General features: G+C 59.4%; 3 protein-coding genes across 19 annotated transcripts; all 3 read left to right on the forward strand.

The window, feature by feature from the left end:
- Positions 1-222: 222 nt before the first annotated feature.
- LOC309601037 (killer cell lectin-like receptor subfamily B member 1B allele C) lies at positions 223-17,348 on the forward strand. 12 transcript variants are annotated; one of them, XR_014230516.1, is made up of 10 exons: positions 4,295-4,424; positions 5,381-5,471; positions 7,905-8,462; positions 9,532-9,627; positions 11,016-11,150; positions 11,354-11,508; positions 11,787-11,902; positions 12,548-12,669; positions 14,332-14,556; positions 17,209-17,348. XR_014230516.1 is itself a non-coding variant. In XM_082333850.1 (10 exons), exons 3-10 carry the CDS (start codon positions 8,378-8,380, stop codon positions 17,209-17,211), a joined length of 957 nt encoding a protein of 318 aa, XP_082189976.1. In that variant the 5' UTR covers positions 4,295-4,424; positions 5,381-5,471; positions 7,905-8,377; the 3' UTR covers positions 17,212-17,348. The 12 variants fall into 12 exon arrangements, 8 of the variants coding, with proteins under 8 accessions (XP_082189981.1, XP_082189976.1, XP_082189980.1 ...); XR_014230517.1 differs by lacking the exon at positions 17,209-17,348 and adding an exon at positions 13,650-13,840 and having other exon boundaries at positions 12,548-12,689; positions 14,332-14,470; XR_014230518.1 differs by lacking the exon at positions 17,209-17,348 and adding an exon at positions 13,650-14,101 and having other exon boundaries at positions 14,332-14,428.
- LOC309601040 (uncharacterized protein) lies at positions 991-4,656 on the forward strand. The gene is made up of 6 exons (XM_082333861.1): positions 991-1,155; positions 2,245-2,691; positions 3,111-3,206; positions 3,401-3,585; positions 3,852-3,952; positions 4,029-4,656. The coding sequence occupies exons 2-6, from the start codon at positions 2,400-2,402 to the stop codon at positions 4,150-4,152; spliced, it is 798 nt and encodes a 265-aa protein (XP_082189987.1). The 5' UTR covers positions 991-1,155; positions 2,245-2,399; the 3' UTR covers positions 4,153-4,656.
- Positions 17,243-19,604, forward strand: LOC309601045 (C-type lectin domain family 2 member B-like; the record flags this gene model as incomplete). 6 transcript variants are annotated; one of them, XM_082333871.1, is made up of 6 exons in its annotated part: positions 17,243-17,380; positions 18,104-18,196; positions 18,299-18,483; positions 18,587-18,690; positions 19,120-19,352; positions 19,464-19,598. In XM_082333871.1, 5 exons carry the CDS (start codon positions 17,356-17,358, stop codon positions 19,274-19,276), a joined length of 564 nt encoding a protein of 187 aa, XP_082189997.1. In that variant the 3' UTR covers positions 19,277-19,352; positions 19,464-19,598. The 6 variants fall into 6 exon arrangements, with proteins under 6 accessions (XP_082189997.1, XP_082189996.1, XP_082189995.1 ...); XM_082333870.1 differs by lacking the exon at positions 17,243-17,380 and having other exon boundaries at positions 18,022-18,196; positions 19,120-19,337; positions 19,464-19,604; XM_082333869.1 differs by lacking the exon at positions 17,243-17,380 and having other exon boundaries at positions 18,022-18,196.
- Between the last annotated feature and the right edge of the window lie 364 nt (positions 19,605-19,968).

The raw sequence follows: 19,968 nt of genomic DNA on the forward strand, positions 1-19,968 counted from the left end.
CTCGGCCATGCGGAGGGGTTCGAAAACGCACAGGGCCGCTGTCTCTCTGATTGGCTGCGTCGCCCGCCACTCCCCGTCCCTGCGCGCTGATTGGTCAAGAGGTGGGCGGGCTGGGGAGTTTGGAAGACGCCGCAACGGCTGCGTTCGGGGACGGCGGCGGCGGCCGGCAGCGCCCGGAGCCCCGCGGAGCCCGGGGGGGCCGCAGCAGCGCAGGTGGGGGTCAGGGCGCTTTGCTCTCCGTTTTCATCCGTGGGCTGGCTGTGCAGGGCTGGGCCAGGGAACCGGGGACGGGGAAAATGCAAACTGCAGCCCTGCATCGGTTCCTCCCCGATCTGCCTCGCTCCCTCCCTCGCCCCGACTGCAGCCGGTCTCCTGGGCGCCCCTAGAAGCTGTGCTCGGGCCCCTCCATCCCGTCCCCCCCCCGGGGTAAGCGAGTTTCCAGCCCCTCGTTGTCTCCGAAGGGCGCGGGTCTGGCCCCTGCCGCAGCCTGGGGCGCTGGGGCCGCTGGGGGTGGTGTGCGGCAGCCGCGGGGAGCGGAGGAGGGCTCGGCAGAGGGGTTGGGGGGACCCTGGGCTCTGCTGGGGGCCAGGGCCGGGCCCTGAGCTCCCTGACGCTGCGTTCGCCTCCCCAGGAGCGGGGCCAGGGCAGGACTGTGCTGGCGTCGCCTTCCCGAGCCTGGCTGTCACCGCAGGGCCTTGGCTGGTCCGTGGGAGGCAAGCGCGGCCCCAGTCGGCGTACGGAATTGAACATCTGGAGCTACTGCATCATCGTCATGTTCTCTGTGATCTCCCGATGCGCTGATACCAGCTGTGGAGGTAAAACTGCGCCTAAGCCTGGCTTGAAACAGGCTTTGCCAGCCGTTGTGATGCCTTGGGGAAAAGATCCCGTGTGTGACGAGCAAAGAGCTGCCACTTTTTGCTGTGCCGTGGGAGAAGGGAAGGGACTCTGCTGCACTGGACGGGTCTCCCCCGCCACGCCTTGTTTTGCGTGGCACTTGGCCAGAGGCGGTGCGCGGGCTGCCCGAGGCTTCATAAGGACGGGCCGTGTCCATGCCTTTTCCTCTGCACTCTTTGGGATTTAGTGAGGGCGGCGGGGACGGCCGGCAGCGCCCGGAGCCCCCCGAAGCCGCGGAGCCCGGGAGCGGCCGCAGCGCAGGTAGGGCCCTGCCGCGGGTCCTGCGGGGCCGCCGGCTGCGGGGCAGGGGCGAGCTGTGGGGAAGGGAGCCCGGCGGGCTCGCCCGCCCCGTGTCCCCCCCCCCCCCCGCTTTCGCCTGCCTCTGGGGCCGGGGGGGAGCGGGCGCCTGTGGCCTCCTGCTTCCCGCCGCGCCTCGGCGGGCGCTGGGACGGGCAGAAGGGGCCCTGCGGAGGCTTTGCCCGCCCGCGTTTTCCTGCCGCCCCCCAGCCCGGGGTGATTCCCACGGGAAGGGCCGCGTTGTCGCGGTGTCCCGAGCTCTCCCGCCGGGGCTCGGGCTCGCCGGGGCAGGGCTGCGCCGCTGCCTCGGGCTCGGGGCTCCCTAGGGCTGCGCTGGGCTCCCGGGAGGGCCCCGTCCTGCCCGGGCTTCCCTGGGCTCTCCTGCGGGACCCCCCTCCTCCACAGTCCCCCCCTCTGCGGGCGATGCTGCTCCCTTCCCTGCTGGGGCTGTTCCAGGCAGGAGCTGCTTCAGCTTCTGCTTCCAGCTTTCCCTGGCAGGGAGCCGTGCTCCTGTCTCGGGAAGGAACCACAAAGAAAGGGTTCTGCAAGCCCTTTGCAGGAGCTCCGGGTTAATAGTCCTGTCCCCAGGGCCAAGCTGAGCCTCTTACGGCTCAGCTGGCCGTTTCCAGGAATTGTTGTGGGTCAGGGCGCTTTGGTTTCTGTTTTCATCCGTGGGCTGGCTGTGCAGGGCTGGGCCAGGGAACCGGGGTCGGGGAAAATGCAAACTGCAGCCCTGCATCGGTTCCTCCCCGATCTGCCTCGCTCCCTCCCTCGCCCTGACTGCAGCCGGTCTCCTGGGCGCCCCTAGAAGCTGTGCTCGGGCCCCTCCATCCCGTCCCCCCCCCGGGGTAAGCGGGTTTCCAGCCCCTCGTTGTCTCCGAAGGGCGCGGGTCTGGCCCCTGCCGCAGCCTGGGGCGCTGGGGCCGCTGGGGGTGGTGTGCGGCAGCCGCGGGGAGCGGAGGAGGGCTCGGCAGAGGGGTTGGGGGGACCCTGGGCTCTGCTGGGGGCCAGGGTCGGGCCCTGAGCTCCCTGACGCTGCCTTTGCCTCCCCAGGAGCGGGGCCAGGGCAGGACTGTGCTGGCGTCGCCTTCCCGAGCCTGGCTGTCACCGCAGGGCCTTGCCTGACATTATAAATCGAGTGTGACAGCTGTCAGGCCACAGAATTTACCGTTCCAATCTGCTGGGGACATCAGTTTGGCATCATCATCATGTTCTCTGTGATCTCCCGATATGCTGATACCAGCTGTAGAGATAAAACTGCGCCTAAGCCTGGCTTGAAACAGGCTTTGCCAGCCGTTGTGATGCCTTGGGCGAAACTTCCTGCGTGTGACAAGCAAAGAGATTCCGCTTTTCCGTGTGCCATGGGAGAAGAGGAGAGGAACGGATTCTGCTCCACTGGTGGGAATGTGGAGGAGCCCCTGGGTCGCCTGGGCGTAGGGACGTCCCCGCACCCAGAGGTGCCTGGGCATCAGGACAGACAGACAGACGGAAGGCTTGTGGGTGAGTGCAGGGCCGGCCCTGTGGCCTGCAGGGAGGGGCCAGCGTCCCTGTGGCAGCGTCAGCCCCCGAGGCCTGGGGCTGGCAAGCGTGAGGCTTCTTCCAGCTGGAGAGGGCTCGTATTCTGCTCGGTCCCCAGGCAGTGGTCTGTAGCAGACGCCCCCCGCCTCCCCAGCTCCTCGGCAGCTCTCCTGCTGCAGGTTGTCCCCCCACGTCTGGGGGGCGAGAGCCTTGTGCCCGGCCTGGGGGACTGTCCCTTGGCTTTCTCGCTGCCAGCGGCGTGTGTGCGGGGGCAAAGGGGCTGGGGGGCCCCTCCCGCGTTCCCTGGGCAGCTCGTGGTGCTGGGGGTGGCGGGGATGCGAGGGCCGTGCCTGCTCTGGGACAGCACCCTCCTCACCGCCAGCGGCTTTTTCCTCCCCCAGGCAAGCAGCGCATATGCCATCGAGTGTGCGCCCTGGTGCTGGCTGTGCTCGTGGCTCTGGTGCTGGCTTTGGCCGCGGCTCTTGCTGTACAATCAGGTAAGGGAGGAGCGGCCGCCTCCGTCCGGCCCCTCGGCGCAGAGCTGCGTGTGCCAGGGTCCCTGGCAGCAAACTGGGGCTCCCCGAGGGGGGCGCGCGGGGCTGCCTCCTTCCCTGGGCCGGGGAGCTGCGTGCCCTGGTCCCCGTGGAGCGGAAGCCTCTGACCTTCCCCCCTTCTCCCCTTCCCTCTCCAGCAGGACGGCGTGGAGGGACCGCGGATCTGCCTGCGGCGCCGGCGCTGGCCTGCCCGTGGGACTGGGTCGGGTACCGCGAGGTGTGCTACCACCTCTCGCGCGAGGAGGGGAGCTGGGAGTGGAGCCAGGAGCGGTGCGCCTCGCTCGGGGCCTCGCTGGCTGTGCCCAAGATGGACTGGGAAATGGTGAGCGCGGGGCTGTTGTGGGGGCGAAGGGGGGGTTTGTGGGTTGGGTGCAGGCCCCGGGCTTGGCGCTGGGCAGGCGAGAGGTGCTTGTAGGGAGAGAGATGCAGTTCTGCCGCGGGGCCTTGGAGGGAGGGAGGCAGGGGGTGCGGCGTGGAGCCCAGGGCGCGTCTCCCCGTGCGCGGCGCGGGGCCGGCTGCGAGGCCGGCAGGGACCCGTGTGGGGCCGGCAGCAGCTCCTGACTGTTGGCTTCTCTCTTTCCTACCCAGGAGCTGCTCTGGCGCCTCAAGGGCAATGTTGATTACTGGCTCGGGCTGCGGAGACGCGGCGAGCGCCTGGAGTGGGTGGATGGCAGCAGCTTCAACCAAACGTGAGTCCCGTCGCGAGCCGGGGCCGTGGCCCTGCTAACCCGACGGTACCAGCGGCGCCGTTCCTTCTTGTTGCAGGTTCCTCGTAGGTGGCCGAGGAGAGTGTGCGTATTTGAACGACCATGATCTCGCGAGTTCGAGCTGCTCACAGCCCCGGCCGTATCTCTGCAGCAAGCCCCAAGCTCTGATGGGACAGAGCTGATGGAGAAAGGACCTTCCCCTTGCTGCAGGCTCACAGCCTCTGCTCTTCCACCAGCACAGAGCAGCGCTGAGCGAAGGACGTCCCTGCGGCCGTGCGGGTTATTCCTGGTCTCAGCAGCAAGTCGCTGCCAGGTCTCGGGGAGGTGAACCTGCAGGAAGGGGAGACGTCGCGGAAGCTGACGTGCGGCTGCCTGCGCTGGGATCTTGGGTTGCTCCTTCTGGGACCACCCGAGAACTCGTCTTCCTTCTCTCGCAATTCACGTATCGCCCTGTGTATCTTTTTGCGCTCTGGTGATGGAGCTGGAGCGGCTGCTCCCAGATGGGATGGGTGCCGAAAGCTCGGCAGAGGTCCCTGGGCCTGTCCTGGGCAGAGGGGACACAGAGTTGGGATGTGCAATGTCTCTTGTGTGATGCTAAAAAGGAGTTGGAGATGTTGATGCTATATTTCTACTTTATTATGTCTAGTATTTTTCTGATTTTCTACGTATTAAAGCGTGCCAGACGACCCTGGGTGTCCCTTGTGTTGCGAAGGCGCCTGCTGCAGGCAGCCCTGTCCGTTCCCCTCCTCGGCCCCGGCTGCACTTTCCACCCCGGCGCTGGGAGCGTTGGGGTACCCGTGTGTGACGCGACGGCTGCCCCCGGGGTCTTCTCCCGGGCGCCGTGGCCGCGGGGGGTGCCGGAGGCTGGGGGGGGATGGCTGGAGCCCTGTGCCGGAGCCCGTCTCGCGGCGCTGGCTCTGCCCGATGGCCGGGGGGGTGCCGGGGCTCCCCCCGGGCCGTGCGCTGCTGGAAGGCACCGCCCTCCCCGTCAGCCCTTGCTTTCCTGCGTACGGGGGCTCTCGGGGCCCCCCGAGTCCTGACCCCCTCGAGAAGGTGCTGCGGCAGCAGCCCCAGGGGCAGCTGAAAGCGGCCGCGGGCGTTGGGGACGAACCCGCCCGGGATGGTGGCTGAGCAAACCTCGCCGTGTCCCCCGCTGCGCGGGAGGGCCCCTTCCCAGTGCTCCCAGTCCGTCCATCCTCGAGCATCCCAGTTAGGGGCTGAGGTGGCAGCGGGGAGGGGAGAGGAGTGCTGGTGGGGCTGTCCCGCCTCATCTTTTTTGGCTTGTTCATTCTGAGCTGGGGAAACCCTGGTTTTGAGGCTTCGGCCAGGGGGAGAGGCTCTGCTCTCTCTCGCCCCTGATTTCTTTCTAATTTCTTCCCAATTGTTTTTTTCCCCCTTGACTCACCTTAGCGCTCGCACCGCTACACCTCTGCCTTTGTTAAGGACGACAATCCAGCCAGAAGAGCGATAAGACCTTGCGTGAGAGCAGGCGCGGGCTGTGGTGAGTGCAGAGTGGGAAATGCAGGAGCACGTCCCCGTTTTTGAGGTGCCTCTTTCCTCTGGGATGAGGTCACTCGGGCTTTTTGACTGCAACAACTCTGTAATTACCTTGATGGATGTGGCTGCCATCGCAGGCTGCCCTTCTTGTCGCGACCTTTCTGGTTTCATGCTGTTAACCACAGCCACCCCCTTTCTCATAAGGGAGAGGGCTAAATGTACCCAATAGGGACTCAAAGCTATTTAAAGGATGGAAAAGTGGCTTTAAGTGATGTTTGTCTTTGCCGTGATGGGGGGAGAAAATATATCAGGGTGTCGGATGGGGGTGTTTGTGGAAATAGGGTCTGCGTGGAGCTGCTTTGAACAGGGTGATGGCTGGGGTAGGCGGCTCGCAGCCGGGTGCCTGCGCTAGCGATGCCTGCGCCTCAGTTTAGCTCGCATTTCCCCCACCTGACTCTTTTTCTGCCTCCACACATCACAGGGCTCCTGCCAGTACTGGCTGCAGTTCAACCTGGACTGGAGGCAATGGGTTAGACTGGTCCCTCTGGAGCAACCAGCGTGGCTGAGCATCCAGCTTCCCCGCGCTGCTTAATTCCGTCCTTCTCTTGCTGTAAAGAGGAGGAATCCTGCTCAGCAGCGCGCTGGGTTTGCTGTTCCTAGCTGCAAAATTTAAAAATGAGCTTAATGAGCTTGCAGGTGTAAAGTTTGCAGTGTTAGCCGCTCTCTTTAGGACCTCTTTTTTTTTGTTGTTGCTTTGCCTCTGTGTGGTCAGATTGGATGCCGAAAGCCTCACTGAAACCTTAAACCGAAGGGTTTGTTGCTTGTAGAGAAGCCGTCGCCCCTCCTGCATTCAGTTCTCCCAAAGAAAATACCCTGCCAAACCTCGCTGGGGTTTTCCCTCCCCGCTGCGGACAGGCGGCACGTGGGGGTGCCGAGGTCGGAGGCGTGCGCGGCGCGGACCGTGCTGGGCCAGCCCCTGCTCAGCTCCCACCGTCCTGGGCATGGCCCGGGTTGCAATCAAGCCCCCCGCGTGCTCACGTTGCAAGTGGTTTTGCTCTCCGGGGATAAATCCCTCACTTCTGGATGCTTTGATAGGTCCAGAAACATCTGCCTCCTCTTCTGACAGTCTGCCTTTTGCCTCGCTGGGGTTGGAAGATCCTTGTGTGGGTTTTCCCAGCCTGTGTGCAGCAAAAGGCGAGCAAGTCTTCCCAACAAACCAGTAAGAATGTCCTCTCGCGCCTGCCCCAGCCTCGCTGCCCTGCTCTGGCCACGCTCCGGCCCCTCCATGGCCGCCTTGGGGTGCGGGGCCCAGCGCTGAGCACAGCATTCGAGGGGCGGCCTCACCAGTGCCCAGCGCAGGGGCACCATCACCTCCCTGCTCCTGCTGGCCACACCGTTCCTGATACAAGCCAGGGTGCCCTGGGCCCTCTTGGCCACCTGGGCACCCTGCTGGCCCATGTCCAGCGGCTGTCGACCAGCACCCCCAGGCCCTTTCCCGCCGGGCAGCTCCCAGCCGCTCCTCCCCACGCCTGCAGCGGTGCCTGGGGTTGCTGTGCCCCAAGCGCAGGACCCGGCCCTGAGCCTTGCTGGACCTCACCCAGTTGGCCCCGGCCCAACGACCCGGCCTGGCAGAGCCGTGAGCAGCCGGCTCCTCCAGGAGAACGCTGTGGGAAACGGTGTCAAAGGCCTCGCTAAAGCCCAGGCAGACACCGTCCCCAGCCTTCCCCTCATCCGCTGCGGGTCACCTCGTCGTAGGAGGAGGCCAGGTCGGTCGAGCAGGACCTGCCTTTCGTAAACCCGTGCTGACGGGGCCCGATCCCCCGGTTGTCCTGCGCGTGCCGTGCGATGGCGCTCAGGATGAGCTGCTCCGTGACCTTCCCCGGCACCGAGGCCAGGCTGGCAGGCCTGTAGCTCCCCGGATCCCCCTTCCAGCCCTTCGTGTAGGTGGGCATCACATTTGCCAACCTCCGGTCAACTGGGCCCTCCCCGGTCAGCCAGGATGCTGATAGGTGATGGAGAGTGGCTTGGGGAGCACCTCCGCCAGCTCCCTCAGCGCCCTTGGGTGGATTCAGTACCCTTGGGCTCATTTCTAACCCCTTCTTTCCAAAGAGTCTCCCAGGCTTTTTGGCAGCTGCTTGCTCTGCAGAGCAGCGAAATGGCGCCGTGCTTCAAACCCGGCCTGAAAAACCAGTGGGATTACAGAGAAATCGGTAACAGCGAGAAGGTGGCGATGCCAGGACGGGTTTGGGTGGGGAGAAGCAGTGACTAAGGCTAGAAAACACCTTTCACGTAGCTAAAGGGAGGAGGAGATAAGGGCGGAAGGGATCTGGTTTTATTTTATTTCATAAAAATCACAATTCTTACGATCCTACTGGGAATATTCTGGGAGATCGCGGAGCCTCTGCATCATTCTTGCAACGACACCTTATTTTTTCAGGCAAAATAACCAATTTGGACAGAGGGGAGTGAAGTCCGGAACTGCCTATTTGCAGAACCACAATCTTGGGTTTGTTTGGGCTTTTTTTTATTATTAAGGGTGTCTTGTTTCGGGAGATTTCGTTCGGTGCCTTAGAAGAATACGGCTCGCCTTTGAATAGAAAAGGCTTCTTGCTGCTCTCAGATGTTACTTCCCGTGGTGTGAACTCGTTTTCCCTGGCTTACTTCAGCAGAAGCTACGTAAAGTTTCATTTTCAGGCTGGCCAGCGCACCGAACGTGCTCTTTTGCAATCTTGCTCCGCTTGACGAGCGTTCAGAGGCTCGCGCTTCTCCTCGCTGACCTCTAGCTTGGAGAGGAGCTTGCAAAGCTGAGCTGGGGGAGTGAAAAACCTCAGAAAAACCAGACTTGCCGAGTGCTGGATTGCCGCCGTTCAAGGGAGGGGCGCGGCTGGTGGTCCTTTCACCTCTCCCACTATGGCTGGGGAAATTATTTATGCTGACCTGGATATTGGTCCCGGGAAACGCTGCAGGAAACTGCAGTCGCTTCCTCAGCCTGGCAGTAAGTGCATCGCGGGTTTGGGGGCCTTTTATTTTTTTTTGGGGGGGGGCTGTGGCTGTGTTGGGAGACTCCCAGGCTCCGGGTGGTGCAGGCAGGGGAAGGGGCCCGTGGCTGGGGTGGTGTGATAAGGGATGATCCCAGCTGCTGCTTGGGATCCCTTCGGTAGTTTTGTCTTGAAACGGCTGTAGGGTTTCTTTGAAACGGGGTTCACCGTTTCGCTCCGTGCCCGGATTCCTGCCGTGGCTCAATTAAATGGGATTCCCCCACCGTGGAAACCAAGCGGGCTTGCGTTCACGCTTGCTGCCCTGGGGTTAAATACTTCTTTTCTGCCTGCAGCTGCCCTTGGGGATGGCGTTGCCCCCTTTACGCCCCCCTCATCCTTCCTCGTGCGGCTGCTTCGGCTGCAGCCCTGCCAAGATCAAGCCTCCGTTTTGCACCGGTATTTGTAAGCCCTAGCTGCCCCCAGCTTGGCCGTTTGAACGTCGTCCTGGCGTGGCGAGGCTGAACTCTGACAGCTGAGCTCCCGAAGCTTGTGAGGCAGGGCTCGGCCACCGCAGCAAGTGCATTTTCAGGGACTGGTTCCTAAAACCCATCCCAAGGGCCCGTTCTTGTTCTGGCAAGAAGAAATCCCCCCGCACCCAGCCAGCAAAGGCTCCAAACCTGCCCAAATTCAGTTAGTTTTGCCCTGGCGCGGAGGAAGGATGCCGTGGTGGGGCACACCTCCCATCTTGGCGCACCTCTGACTTTGACTTAAGCCTTTGGGTTTCTAATGGCTTACAGCATCCAGGAAATTCCCCATTCTTGGAGTCTTGGACACCTGGGTAAAACCAACCCAACCTCATCACGAGCAATTTTACCGCAGTGCCAGCGGGATCAGTGTGAAACGGAGGAGGGCAGCAGCGGTGAAATGCGGACGATTGACCAAAGCTTTTGAACAACCAGCAGCAGAACCGTGGAGGGCTGCCAGGCTCTGAGCTGCTTTTGGGGAGAAAATAGCCCAAATCTGCGCTGCAGATCGGGCTCGCTGGGCGCGGCAATGTTTTTCTGCTAACAAGTCTTTCCCTTGCAGCATCGGGCTGTCCTCGGTGGCACCGAACCGCTCTCTGGGCCGGCTGGACCGGGAACCTCCTCCTCGGCGTGGGAGTGGTGGCAATGGGATGCTCGTGTGAGTAGCTCCGCTTGCCAGCACGGGGACAACCGAAGGGCAATCCGAAGGGGGGACCACGCAAAGAGCGGGGAGGGGGTCCCTGCTCCTGGGGTGCTGGCCCAGGTGCTTGCGTAGGAGGCAAATCTGGGTTTTATGATCTGCGTTGGCTGACGCACATCGGTGCAAGGAAGCAGGTTTTTATCAGAATTTCTTAGAGCTGATGAGTGGAGGAGATATTGACTGGTGAGGGGAAACCACTGGAAACTTCTCAGCTTTGTCAGGGTCAGAATTTGACACCCCGTGGCCGAGCTCAGAGTCACGCGGAGCCCTGCCAAAATTAGTCTTGTGCCCAGTGTGATGTTGCTGGTGGCATCTGATGCTGCCCTGACCCACAGCACCCCCAAACCACGCCAAGCAGGTGGAGGGGAGACTCAAATGTCTGACGGATCTTGGGGAGGAGATCCTCCAAAGGGAGGGAGATCCAAGGGATCTTGTGCTGGGGAGGGACTCGGGTGTGGATTTGAGCTGTGGGGATGGATCTGCCAAGGTTTTGGCACAGGGGTATGGAGGAAGGAGCAAAGGGATCAGGCTCGAGCTTCCCTGAGCACCGTGCCCTCGCCGGGGCCAAGAGCTGCAAAACGCAGGTGATGCTCAGGGTGTGGGAGCAGCTTTGGGTGCAAGCTGCGAGCTGGGGTGCAGGGGCTTTGTAGGGATCTGCTGTCCCCGCTGTAGGGTGGATCTGGGGCCAGCAGCCATCTGGGGATGATTGTTTGAACTTGGCGTGAGCCCAGCACCGGAGAGACCGCAAAATAAAGCTGCCGCGAGCTGGTCGTGTGCACTGCGGGTGTCTGTGGGCACGCTGTGCTGCAAGGGGTAGTCAGAAGGTGATGAAGAGCCCTTCACCCTTGCGTCAGGCCGCTCCGGGCTGCACAAAGGCTAGCACGGCTTGTTTTGCAGAAGAGGCCACTTCCGTAGCGGTCAGACGCTACGGGGCTTTCTGCAGCCGTCCCGTTTGATGCCTCCGTACCTCGTATGCAGGGGGTGGAGGGGCCGCATCCTGTTGCCCAGTGCAAAGCAGCAGTGGGTGGAGGCAGTTCCAAGCCGCGGGGTGAGCTCAGAAGCGGTGACCCCGTACCCCAAAAGAAGACGGTCTGGGGTCTGCTCTGGGTTGGGACCCCGAGGCCAATTCTCCCCCCCCCCGTGAGATGCTCAGGTCAAGGCTCGAGGTGAGCTGAGATAACGGGAAGGATGAGGGGAGGGCTGGAGGGCTCTGAGCGCCCGCGCGGTGTCAGGATCCATCCCAGACGCTTCCCTGCAGCCTGCTGGGGCCACGTGCGGGTAGATCTCAGCGGGCATCGTGCCTGGGGGAGCCAGTCCCTTTCTCCTGCTCCATCCTTCCCTTGCAGTTCTCCACCAGCAGCCGGAGAACCCAAGCACCTGCAGAAATGGGAGTGGGAATGGGAGCGTAGGAGACGGCAACACCAACCTGGAGAGCATCACCTCGGAGCTGAGGAAAGGTCTCTGCTCGTCAAAGCTGCAAGGTAACTGCGCCGGCCACGCTGCGTCTCCGCACCATCAGCTTTCCCAAAAACTTGTAGCATCTCTAGGTTGGAGAACCGAGCGAAGCTCAGGGCATCCCCGTGCTCCTGGGGAGCAAACAGGACTTAAAACACTTGGTCGTCTTTGGGTCTGCAGGGGACCAGCGGCTTCTTGGTGGCTGAACGTGGCACTGACTGTCTTTCAGAGGGTGAGGGGTGCAAGCTCTGCCCCGTGGGCTGGACGCTGCACAGGACCAAGTGCTATTGGGTTGCCAACGAGGTCAAGCCTTGGAGCGAGAGCCGGGAGGACTGTGTGAATCGGAGTGCCGAGCTGCTGATGCCGGGGGACCAGGCTGACCTGGTAAAGGGACCGATGGCACTGGGGAGGTGGGAGGGGTCCCAGGGCTGCACCCGAGGGGCTGCTGGCACCTGGGGAAGGGTTAAGGGCTTGCCCAGAAATCTGGGGTCAGCACCCACCCCTGTGCCTGAGCCTCTGGGCGCCTTTGCCAGCGTCAGAGCGTGGGGGACACCGGTGGGGCTCGGCCTTGGGATGGGGCTGCGCGGGAATGGGCTGGAGCCTGTTTCGGGATGGCGATCCGTGGCACATCGGCGTCACCACCTGCCCTCTCCCCGATATAGGGTTTTGTAAAGGAAATGGTACGTAAACCCACCAGCTACTTCTGGATCGGCCTCTCCAACCCCTCTGCTGAGAAAGGCTGGACCTGGCTGAACGGCTCCCGCCTGGACCGGAGCCGGTGAGCGCTTTGGGGAGGGATGGGTGTCGGGGTGGGCACCCCCACCGTCACCCGCGGGAGCCTCGTGCCGTGACGTGGGCTCCCTCCTGCACCCGCAGGTTCCAGCTGAGGCCCTGGGATGGAGGCAGAGCCTGTGGGGTGGTCAGGGAGGACAGGATCGTCTCCGACAGCTGCAGCGCAGGATTGCAGTGGATCTGCCAGAAAGAAGCCACCCAGCTCTGAGCCGGGGGCTGCAAGCTGGGCTGTGGCCGGCAGAGACGCTCGGGGACGGGCCAGGATCAGGCCCTCGGCGGGGGGATGCGGGAGCCGGTGCTGACGTTGTTGTGCAACGACCATCTCCTGCTCAAATTAACAATGACATTAGCTGGGCTCCGTTGTGTGGTGTTCTCAAGCAAGTTTGCTAATGGGGAGGGCTGGAAAGAGCATCCTTCTGTACCAGATCAGCCCGCTTGTGCGCGCACGCCCTCGCGCACGCTGGACCTGTCCCCTTCTGCCTGGCAGCGCCTGCCCCTGCGCCTGCCTCGCCCTTCCGTGGCTCCAGGGTGCACCAGGGCCCCCATCCAGCCCCCAGGGGAGATGCCCTTGGGCTTTCTGCCCATGCCAGCGTCCCCCTCAATCTTCCTCCTGGACCATCCCCATCCTCAGGTCGTGCTTTCACCCCAGGCGCAGCACAGCGGACCCGGGAGGCGGCTCATGCTGGGAAGGGACTGACGGGCAGCGGAGGAGACGGATGCTCGTGGCGCAGTGCTCGCAGCGGCACTGCAAAGGCAAGAGAGGAAGCGCAGCGGTGAGAGCGTTAGGGTTCAAAAGGAAAAAGGAGGTGGGGGAATTAAATCCAAAACTAAAACCCCAGCAAGTGAGCTCGCCGCGAAGCAGTGCCTGGCCCAGAGCCCAAGGAGGGCAAACACCCGAAACCTGTGTTGCTGAGCAAGGGATGGGGGACACGGGATACGGGGACGGCTGGAAGTCTCGGCCACAGCTGCCACATCTGGGGTGATGGGGAAGAGATAAGAGCTTCTCCTTATAACATAAACCTCCAAAACCAGGGTTTCCCCAGCTCAGAGCAAGCTGAAAAGCTCGGTGGGACTGCATGGTATCGCATTGCCTCCTGTCCCTGCTGTGTGAAAACAGCCGCCTGGACTGGGATGCTTGCGGATGGATGGACTGGGAGCACTGGGAAGGGGCCGTTGGCAGCAGCCCTGATGCCTGCCCTTCCACAGAGCCACACCATCGCTGCCCTCGCGGGGGATGCAGCGAGGTTTCTTCACCCACCATCCAGGTTGGGTTTGTCCCTACCACCCACCGCTGCTTCTGGGGCTCCTGCGGCAGCACCTTGGGGGGGGATCAGGATTAGGGGGGCCCCGAGAGCCCCGTACGCAGCCTTGCACGTGCAAACACGCCCCTGTGCAGACACACGCGTCTCCCCGGGCTGCTCCTCCTGCCTGGAGCCCCTGCTCTCACCAGCTCGCTGCCCTGAAAGCAGGGGGTTGCTGCCGAAGGGGGGGAGAGAAACCGGCGTCTTCGTCAGGTACAAAACATCGCCTCTGTTGTTCCCCAGCTCTGCTTGCTCTTTCCTGGCAGTTTCTCTCCAATTATGATGTCGGGGGGGGGAAATCCAGCATCACCCTCCCACGGGTGAGCTCAGAAATAGTTTTGCCTGAGTCTCCTGGCACCAGCTGTGATTGATGGCGATAGCTTTGGCCCTATGTTTGTTGGTTTTTTTTTTTAAATACTTGTTTTGGAAAAGGAACTGAAGCTTTCAACTGGGGAAGAAGCCCTGGCCGGGGAGCTGGCAAACGTTTCTTTGTGGGGAAGGCAGATGGGATCTGTCACCTAAAAAACGTCTGTGTGGGTGAAGATGCTGATGGGCAGCACCAGCTGATGCCCTCGGGGGGACGTTTGTGAGCTGATGCCATCCCTGCTGCCCATCCTCTCCTGGTTGGTTTTTTTTTTCTTGGTGGAATTTACTGAAGCAGCTGGTTTGACCCAAAAGGGAGTGTGAGCGGATGGGAGTTACTTAAGGACGCTGCAAAAAAGCTGGGAGAAAGGAAAGGAGGGGGAAAAGCTCCAAGGGGAGGGAAATATCTCTGCCTCCATCCCCCCCTTTTGCCACCTAGGTTGGAGGACACGGAGGTACGAAGGCTGGAGCAGCTCCCACCTCCCCGCTGCCCTTACGGGTGCTGGAGGGAGTAGAGGAAGGTCAGCAGTGGTAAATCCTGCAATAATTAAATGGGCTTTGAGCTGGTTTGTTTAGGTGGCGCGTGGAGTGCTTCTGGTTTTTATGTTCACGCGTCTGCACTGAGACAACCCCAAAGGCTCACCTGCTCTGCCCTTGCTGAGAACTTCAGTTCTTAAAATCTTTTATTTCTTTCTTTTTTTGGCTGGAGAATGCATAGAAAGCTTTCCGTCCCCTCTGTGTTTCTCTGTAGCACAAGAGACAGGACGGGCGCTCTCGAGAGACTCCCAGCCCGTCACCACCCCGAGGACACCCCGGGCAGGACAATCCGAGGATGCCAACCTGCCTCCGCCCGCCGCTGGGCAATGCCGTGTCCCGGCGTGGGCTGCAAAGCCTTGAGCCGGTCAGTAACAGGGCTGGGAGCGCTGAAATCGGTGGGCTTCCAGGCGTTTGCCTTTCCCTGGGACCAAGCGGAGAGGTACGGGGCACGAGCCAGGGGTCAAAGCCTCAAGGGAAGGGGGTAGGGAAGCGTTGCGTGGTGGGAGGTTTGGGCTGGACCTGGGTGAAGCAAGTTTAAACTTGAGCCTAATTCTGAATTCCAGAGATTGCTGTGGGACAAGGGGACAGGGGAATTCTCGACGGGGGAAACTGTACGGCGACTGGCTGAAATCATTTGTTGCTCATGCCTTTGTCTGGCCTCACCCCCTGGTGTGGTGCCTTACATCACGGAAAAGCGAAGTGAGCTTTCCCAGGTCCCTAACGATCGCGCTAGCCGGGAAGATGGAGCAGAGAAATCGCTCTTGATGCTGATCGCATCTAAGCAATGGCGTGACTTGCTCCTGCTGTACCCCGAAAGCACCCGACCTGGGGGTGTCTTGTAAGCCCCAGTGGGTTGTAGCTTTGCTCTGATTCTGCAAGTCCCGGCAGAGCCTGGCCGGGGTTTGGGGTGCAGCTGCTCCCCCGTCTCCCCGTCTGCCTTTGGGGGATGGAGGAGGGTGTGAGATTAAGGGGGAAAAACCCACAGGGACGGTGCTGAAGAGGTTCCGAAGGTGTCAGTGCTGGTCAGACAGAGAGGGGGTTCCTGCAGAAAGCGTTGGGGGAAGGCGTGAGTTTTGGCTGCTTGGTATTGGGTATTGGATGCCTCTGGCTGTTTCCAATTTGCTGGATTCTCGCTCCAGTACTACAGGTAGGGGATAAATTTGGGGTTCGGGAGTAGAGAGCATCCCTGAGTGTGTTTAAATCCCTCATCTGGATGAAGGCTGTGGGCATGGAGTGCAGAAATCTGCAATTTTTTCTCCACCACGGAGAAAAACACGCGGTAGAAGTCGGTTGCTCAGTGGGAGCTTATCTGTCCTCTCCCAGCAGCTCCTGGAAGCTGAACCCCCAAGTTCAGCAGCGCTTTCCCGGCGAGTTTGGACTGGGAAGCTGGAGTGGAAAAGCCCATTTTCCTTTGAGCATGTGGAGGGCGAGTTGGGAGCCTGCAGAGACGGGCGCCGGGGCCGCCTTGCAAAGCCCCGCAGATGGGAACCTCCTCGCTTCATTCGGGGACAGGATTTTTTTTTTCCACCCTCTGGGATCTTCCCCCTCAGCTCCCTTCTCCCCTGGGATTCCCGCTCCAGCTTAACCCCGGCTGTGGGTCCCACTTTGGGGTCCTGGTGACCCCAGGGCGTCTCCTTGCAGCGACACCTCACTGTGTCCCCTGTTGCGTAGAATACCCCTGCAGCTAAAAGGTGGATTTTTTCTTTTTTTTGCGGCTAAAAGGTGGATTTTTTCTTTTTTTTGCGGCTAAAAGGTGGATTTTTTCTTTTTTTTGCGGCTAAAAGTTGGATTTTTTCTTTTTTTTGCAGCTAAAAGGTGGATTTTTTCTTTTTTTTGCGGCTAAAAGGTGGATTTTTTCTTTTTTTTGCGGCTAAAAGGTGGATTTTTTTCTTTTTTTTGCGGCTAAAAGGTGGATTTTTCTTTTTTTTGCAGCTAAAAGGTGGATTTTTCCTTTTTTGCAGCAGTATTTGGGTGTTGGCAGGGCACAAGGGACTCAGTCCTGTTTGCTGCACGGATTCCTCGCTCCTTGGGCGCTGGACAAAAACGCCTATTGATTTATTTCCGTGTGCCGCTTGCAAAGACATCGCTTCACTGGGGAGCAATGCTTCCCCGTACCAAGGCCGTGAGCTAGAACAATGTTCGCCTGTAATCTGACCCGCTGTTTGGGACACAAAAGTCCTTTATTTTCCACGAGCCCAGAGTGTTTGGGAATATTTTCTGATGATCGGGTTTCTGTTGTTCCCCACTTGGTGTCTTTCCTCCTCCTCCTCCTCCTCCATCGCCTGCTGTTTTACTCCAAAACGCACCAAGCTGCAGCTTGCAGCAGGAGAAATTTGGGTTTGGGTGTTTGGGACAGTAGCAAAATGCTCCATCAATTAAACCGTATTCAACAACCAAGTGTTTGGGGAGGAAAAAAAAAATATCCTTTTGACCCTTACCTTTGCGAACACGTAAAGGTTGTTCTTACCTGGAAAATATTTGCTGCAAATTGAGGAAGTTTGAAAGGGCAGGTGCTGGTAACGTAATTTGTATTTACAGTGCTGCTATTAAACAGGAACACCATCTGTGCATCTGACGTCAGGGTTATATATATATATACACATATGTATGTGTGTTTAGTAGATAGGGAAGCTCTTTGCTAGAGGAGCTGCAGCTGTTGGTGATTTCCAGGGCTTGCTGACAACAGCAGCTGCAGGTTTTTCTCTTTTGCATTGGTGGCTTCTTGTTCTGTTTCTTTGAAGTTTCTTGTAAATGTTCTACAAATAGTTCTTGTGGGACTTTTTTTTTTCCTTCTCTGAGGAGAGAACTGAATCTGCAAATGTTTTGCCATGGCCTTTGGGAAAGGGCCATGTCCACAGAAAGGTCAAAACCCAAAATAACTTAGAAAAACAGTTTGCAAGAACAACACGGAAAAATATGCTGTCGTGGGAGGTTTTGAGAAGCAATAATTCAGAGTGAAGGCAGGCTGGGACATGGGAAAATGGAGAAAAGGAGCTTTGAGGAAAAAAAAAAGAGATTTTGAGAAAAGTGCTGTGACGAGCAGCACTGAGGTTTTGGGGGGGATTATGAGCTTTTTGTCGTCTTATTTTAGTGACCGCAGGAGCGTCCTGGGACGGAGAAGGACCTGGCTGGTCCCTGGTGCCGTGCTGTGGTCTCGAGGTGGTCTTGACCCTGCTCACTTGTTGCTGGGGGAGTGGAAGGACGCCCTTGTCCCCGGAGGGTGCTGCTGGCACCAGGGATGGCAGAAGCTGTTCATGGCGCAGGTACATAGGCACTGTCCCCTTTCCTAGAGGCTTCAAGAGCTTGAAAAAACGAAGCGAGTCCTGGTTTGTTGAAAGTAGAATTCCTGTTTGCCTTCCTGCTATGTGAGTAACCTGGGTGAGGGGAAAAGCTGCATTTTCCCTTGATTGTCCTGGGAGGAAAACACCCAAGGTTAGTAATTTCCTACTTGAGTAACTTTATAGCATTACCGATAACACTTCCTTTGCATGCACATCTTGCTTTTGCACAAGCAAACACTCAACTGCTGTAATGATGCTGTCGCAGCTGAGTGAAGCGAGGGACCAGTAAGCACCGGTCTTGTCTTGAGGATGTTGTTTCGGAGCTCAGGGCTGGGCTTAGCGTGATGCGGGCAGCTCAAATTTAGTTAAAATAGCTGGGGTGAGGAGGATGCAAGAAAGGGAAAGCTGTTTGCCGGCTGCAGGAGGCGCAGGGCAGCCCAAGCTGAGGGTCTGGGGGATGGTGCCCATCTCTTGTGGTGGAGAGGACGCACTGAGGTCAGGCAGCCCTAAAAATCCTTGGAGGCTGATGAAAGCACTGAGAGGCCCCCCCTGAACTGAGCCTGCACCCCACTGTGGCCCCCCCCCATGCTTTGTGGCTGCATTTAAAGGTGTCGAAGGCAGCCATGGGGGGAACGCAAGAGCTGCGGGGTGCTCTTCCCGCCATGGGTTTGCTGGCTGTGCCTCTTCCACGTGGTTTGTCCCCAGGTTTTAACCTCAAGTGCATTAAAGATAAAAAAGTCCCCATCGGGGTCACCGTGGTCGTAGCAGCGTTGCTTCTCGCCATCATCGCGCTGGCGGGTAAGTGGCTGAGGGTGGGGGTGCCCACCACCAAAGTCCTCTCCTCCCCTGGAGAAAAACCCAGCGGCGTAAGTCACCAGGACGCGTTCTGCTTATTTTCAGCTAAGAAATGCCCGTCCTGTCCGTCCTGCCCCGCTCTCGTCCTTCCCAGCTGCCTGGAAAACGGGATCGGGTACGGGGAGAAATGCTTTTACTTTGTGGAGGATGAAGCGGACTGGAACAGGAGTCAGATCTCTTGCCTTTCTCTCGGAGCCCATTTGGCCACCGTCGACACCCGGGAGGAGCTGGTAAATGAGAAACCGCTGAGGAGCTGATGCGTCGATGGCTTTTGGGAAGCAGATTTGGGCGTACCGTGCAGATACGTATGACGCTTGCTATTTCTCCCTTTAGCGTTTCCTCTTGCGCTATGGGAGCTCTTTGCACTACTGGGTCGGTCTCCGAAGGGAAGGCTCTGGACCTTGGAAATGGTTCAACGGGTCTCTCTTCAACAACCCGTACGTCCCGTCTTCTTCTGGAGAACTTAACCATGTCCTGGGCTGAGATGGGTCAGGGATTGAATGCAAGAAGACACACGCACATATATATATATAAATTTAATGAGGTGGGAGCAATTAAACACCGCTTTTCTTGCTTGAGCCAAAGCGCTTGGAGAGCAGTCCATGGATTTGTGCGATGCAGATGCTGGCAGGGGGTTGAGGGCAGCCCTGGATGAACCCCCCTGGGGCCAAGCAACTGAAAATATTCCCTCCTTTAGGGAGCGGGAGGCAGTTTTGGTTCTGCATGGGGTGGGCTTTTTGCTGGGAAGGGTGGTCCCTGCTCCTTGCAGCACCGTTAACCCATATGGGAGATGCTCAGCTGCTGACCTGCAGCTGACAGCAGCCCGTTTGCTTCCCTTTGAGTTTTCCTTCTGCTGTTTGGTGCAGGTTCGATGTCCGGGGCAAGGGACAATGTGCCTATATCAGCGTCGACGGGATCAGCAGCGACTGGTGCTTCCAGATGAAATACTCTGTCTGCAGCCACCCGCAAAAGCGCCCCAGTGGGATTCAGAAGGATTCAGAAATCCCTCTGAATTTCACCTGAAACTTCCCCCTCGGCAGAGGAGATCAACCACGAGCTGCTGTTAACCCTACACAACATGGTAGTGAGTGTCCCGATGGTATATACTTATTTTAATTTTACCTTACAAAAGCAGAAAGTCCTCATGGCAGTGGCACGGAGCTGTGACCAAAGGATCCTTACTTTAGCCTGACCGCTAGTGTCTTTCCAGCTTTTGCAGTTGCACAAAGACTTGGGAATATTCAAGAGGCTTGGAGCGCTCCACGCTTTGCCGGCAGCTGCTGCGCTGCGAAGCTCAGGCCTGCTGGTTTTGGCGTTTTGGTGTTTTGGTGGATTTGGAGGAGCCGGAGGCGAGGGGCAGAAATGCAAAGAGGAGAAACGAAACAGAAATGGCTTCGGAGCTCTTCGTGGCGAGCGCCTGGGAGAGGGTCCCACCCTTGGCAAGGAACCACCGAACGGATGCTCTGGGATGTGTTTTGGCATCGTGCTGAACTGCCCGAAACCGATTGTGTCCCATTGTTCTTTGTGTCGTTTCCTCTGGCTTAAATCTCGGTGGTCACTTTGACGAACCCAGTGCAACGAAACGCTGCATTTGACCGCTCCGAATCGTGACACAAGCGTCCGTCGTCGTGCGACCCAGCGCCGGAGACCTGGAGAGCGCTGTGATGGCAATCAGCCCGGCGTCACGCGCTTGCACGCTGTGTTTCCAGTAACAG

Source organism: Platalea leucorodia (assembly GCF_965183815.1).
Source record: "Platalea leucorodia genome assembly, chromosome: 28".
Taxonomy (NCBI): Eukaryota; Metazoa; Chordata; class Aves; order Pelecaniformes; family Threskiornithidae; genus Platalea; species Platalea leucorodia.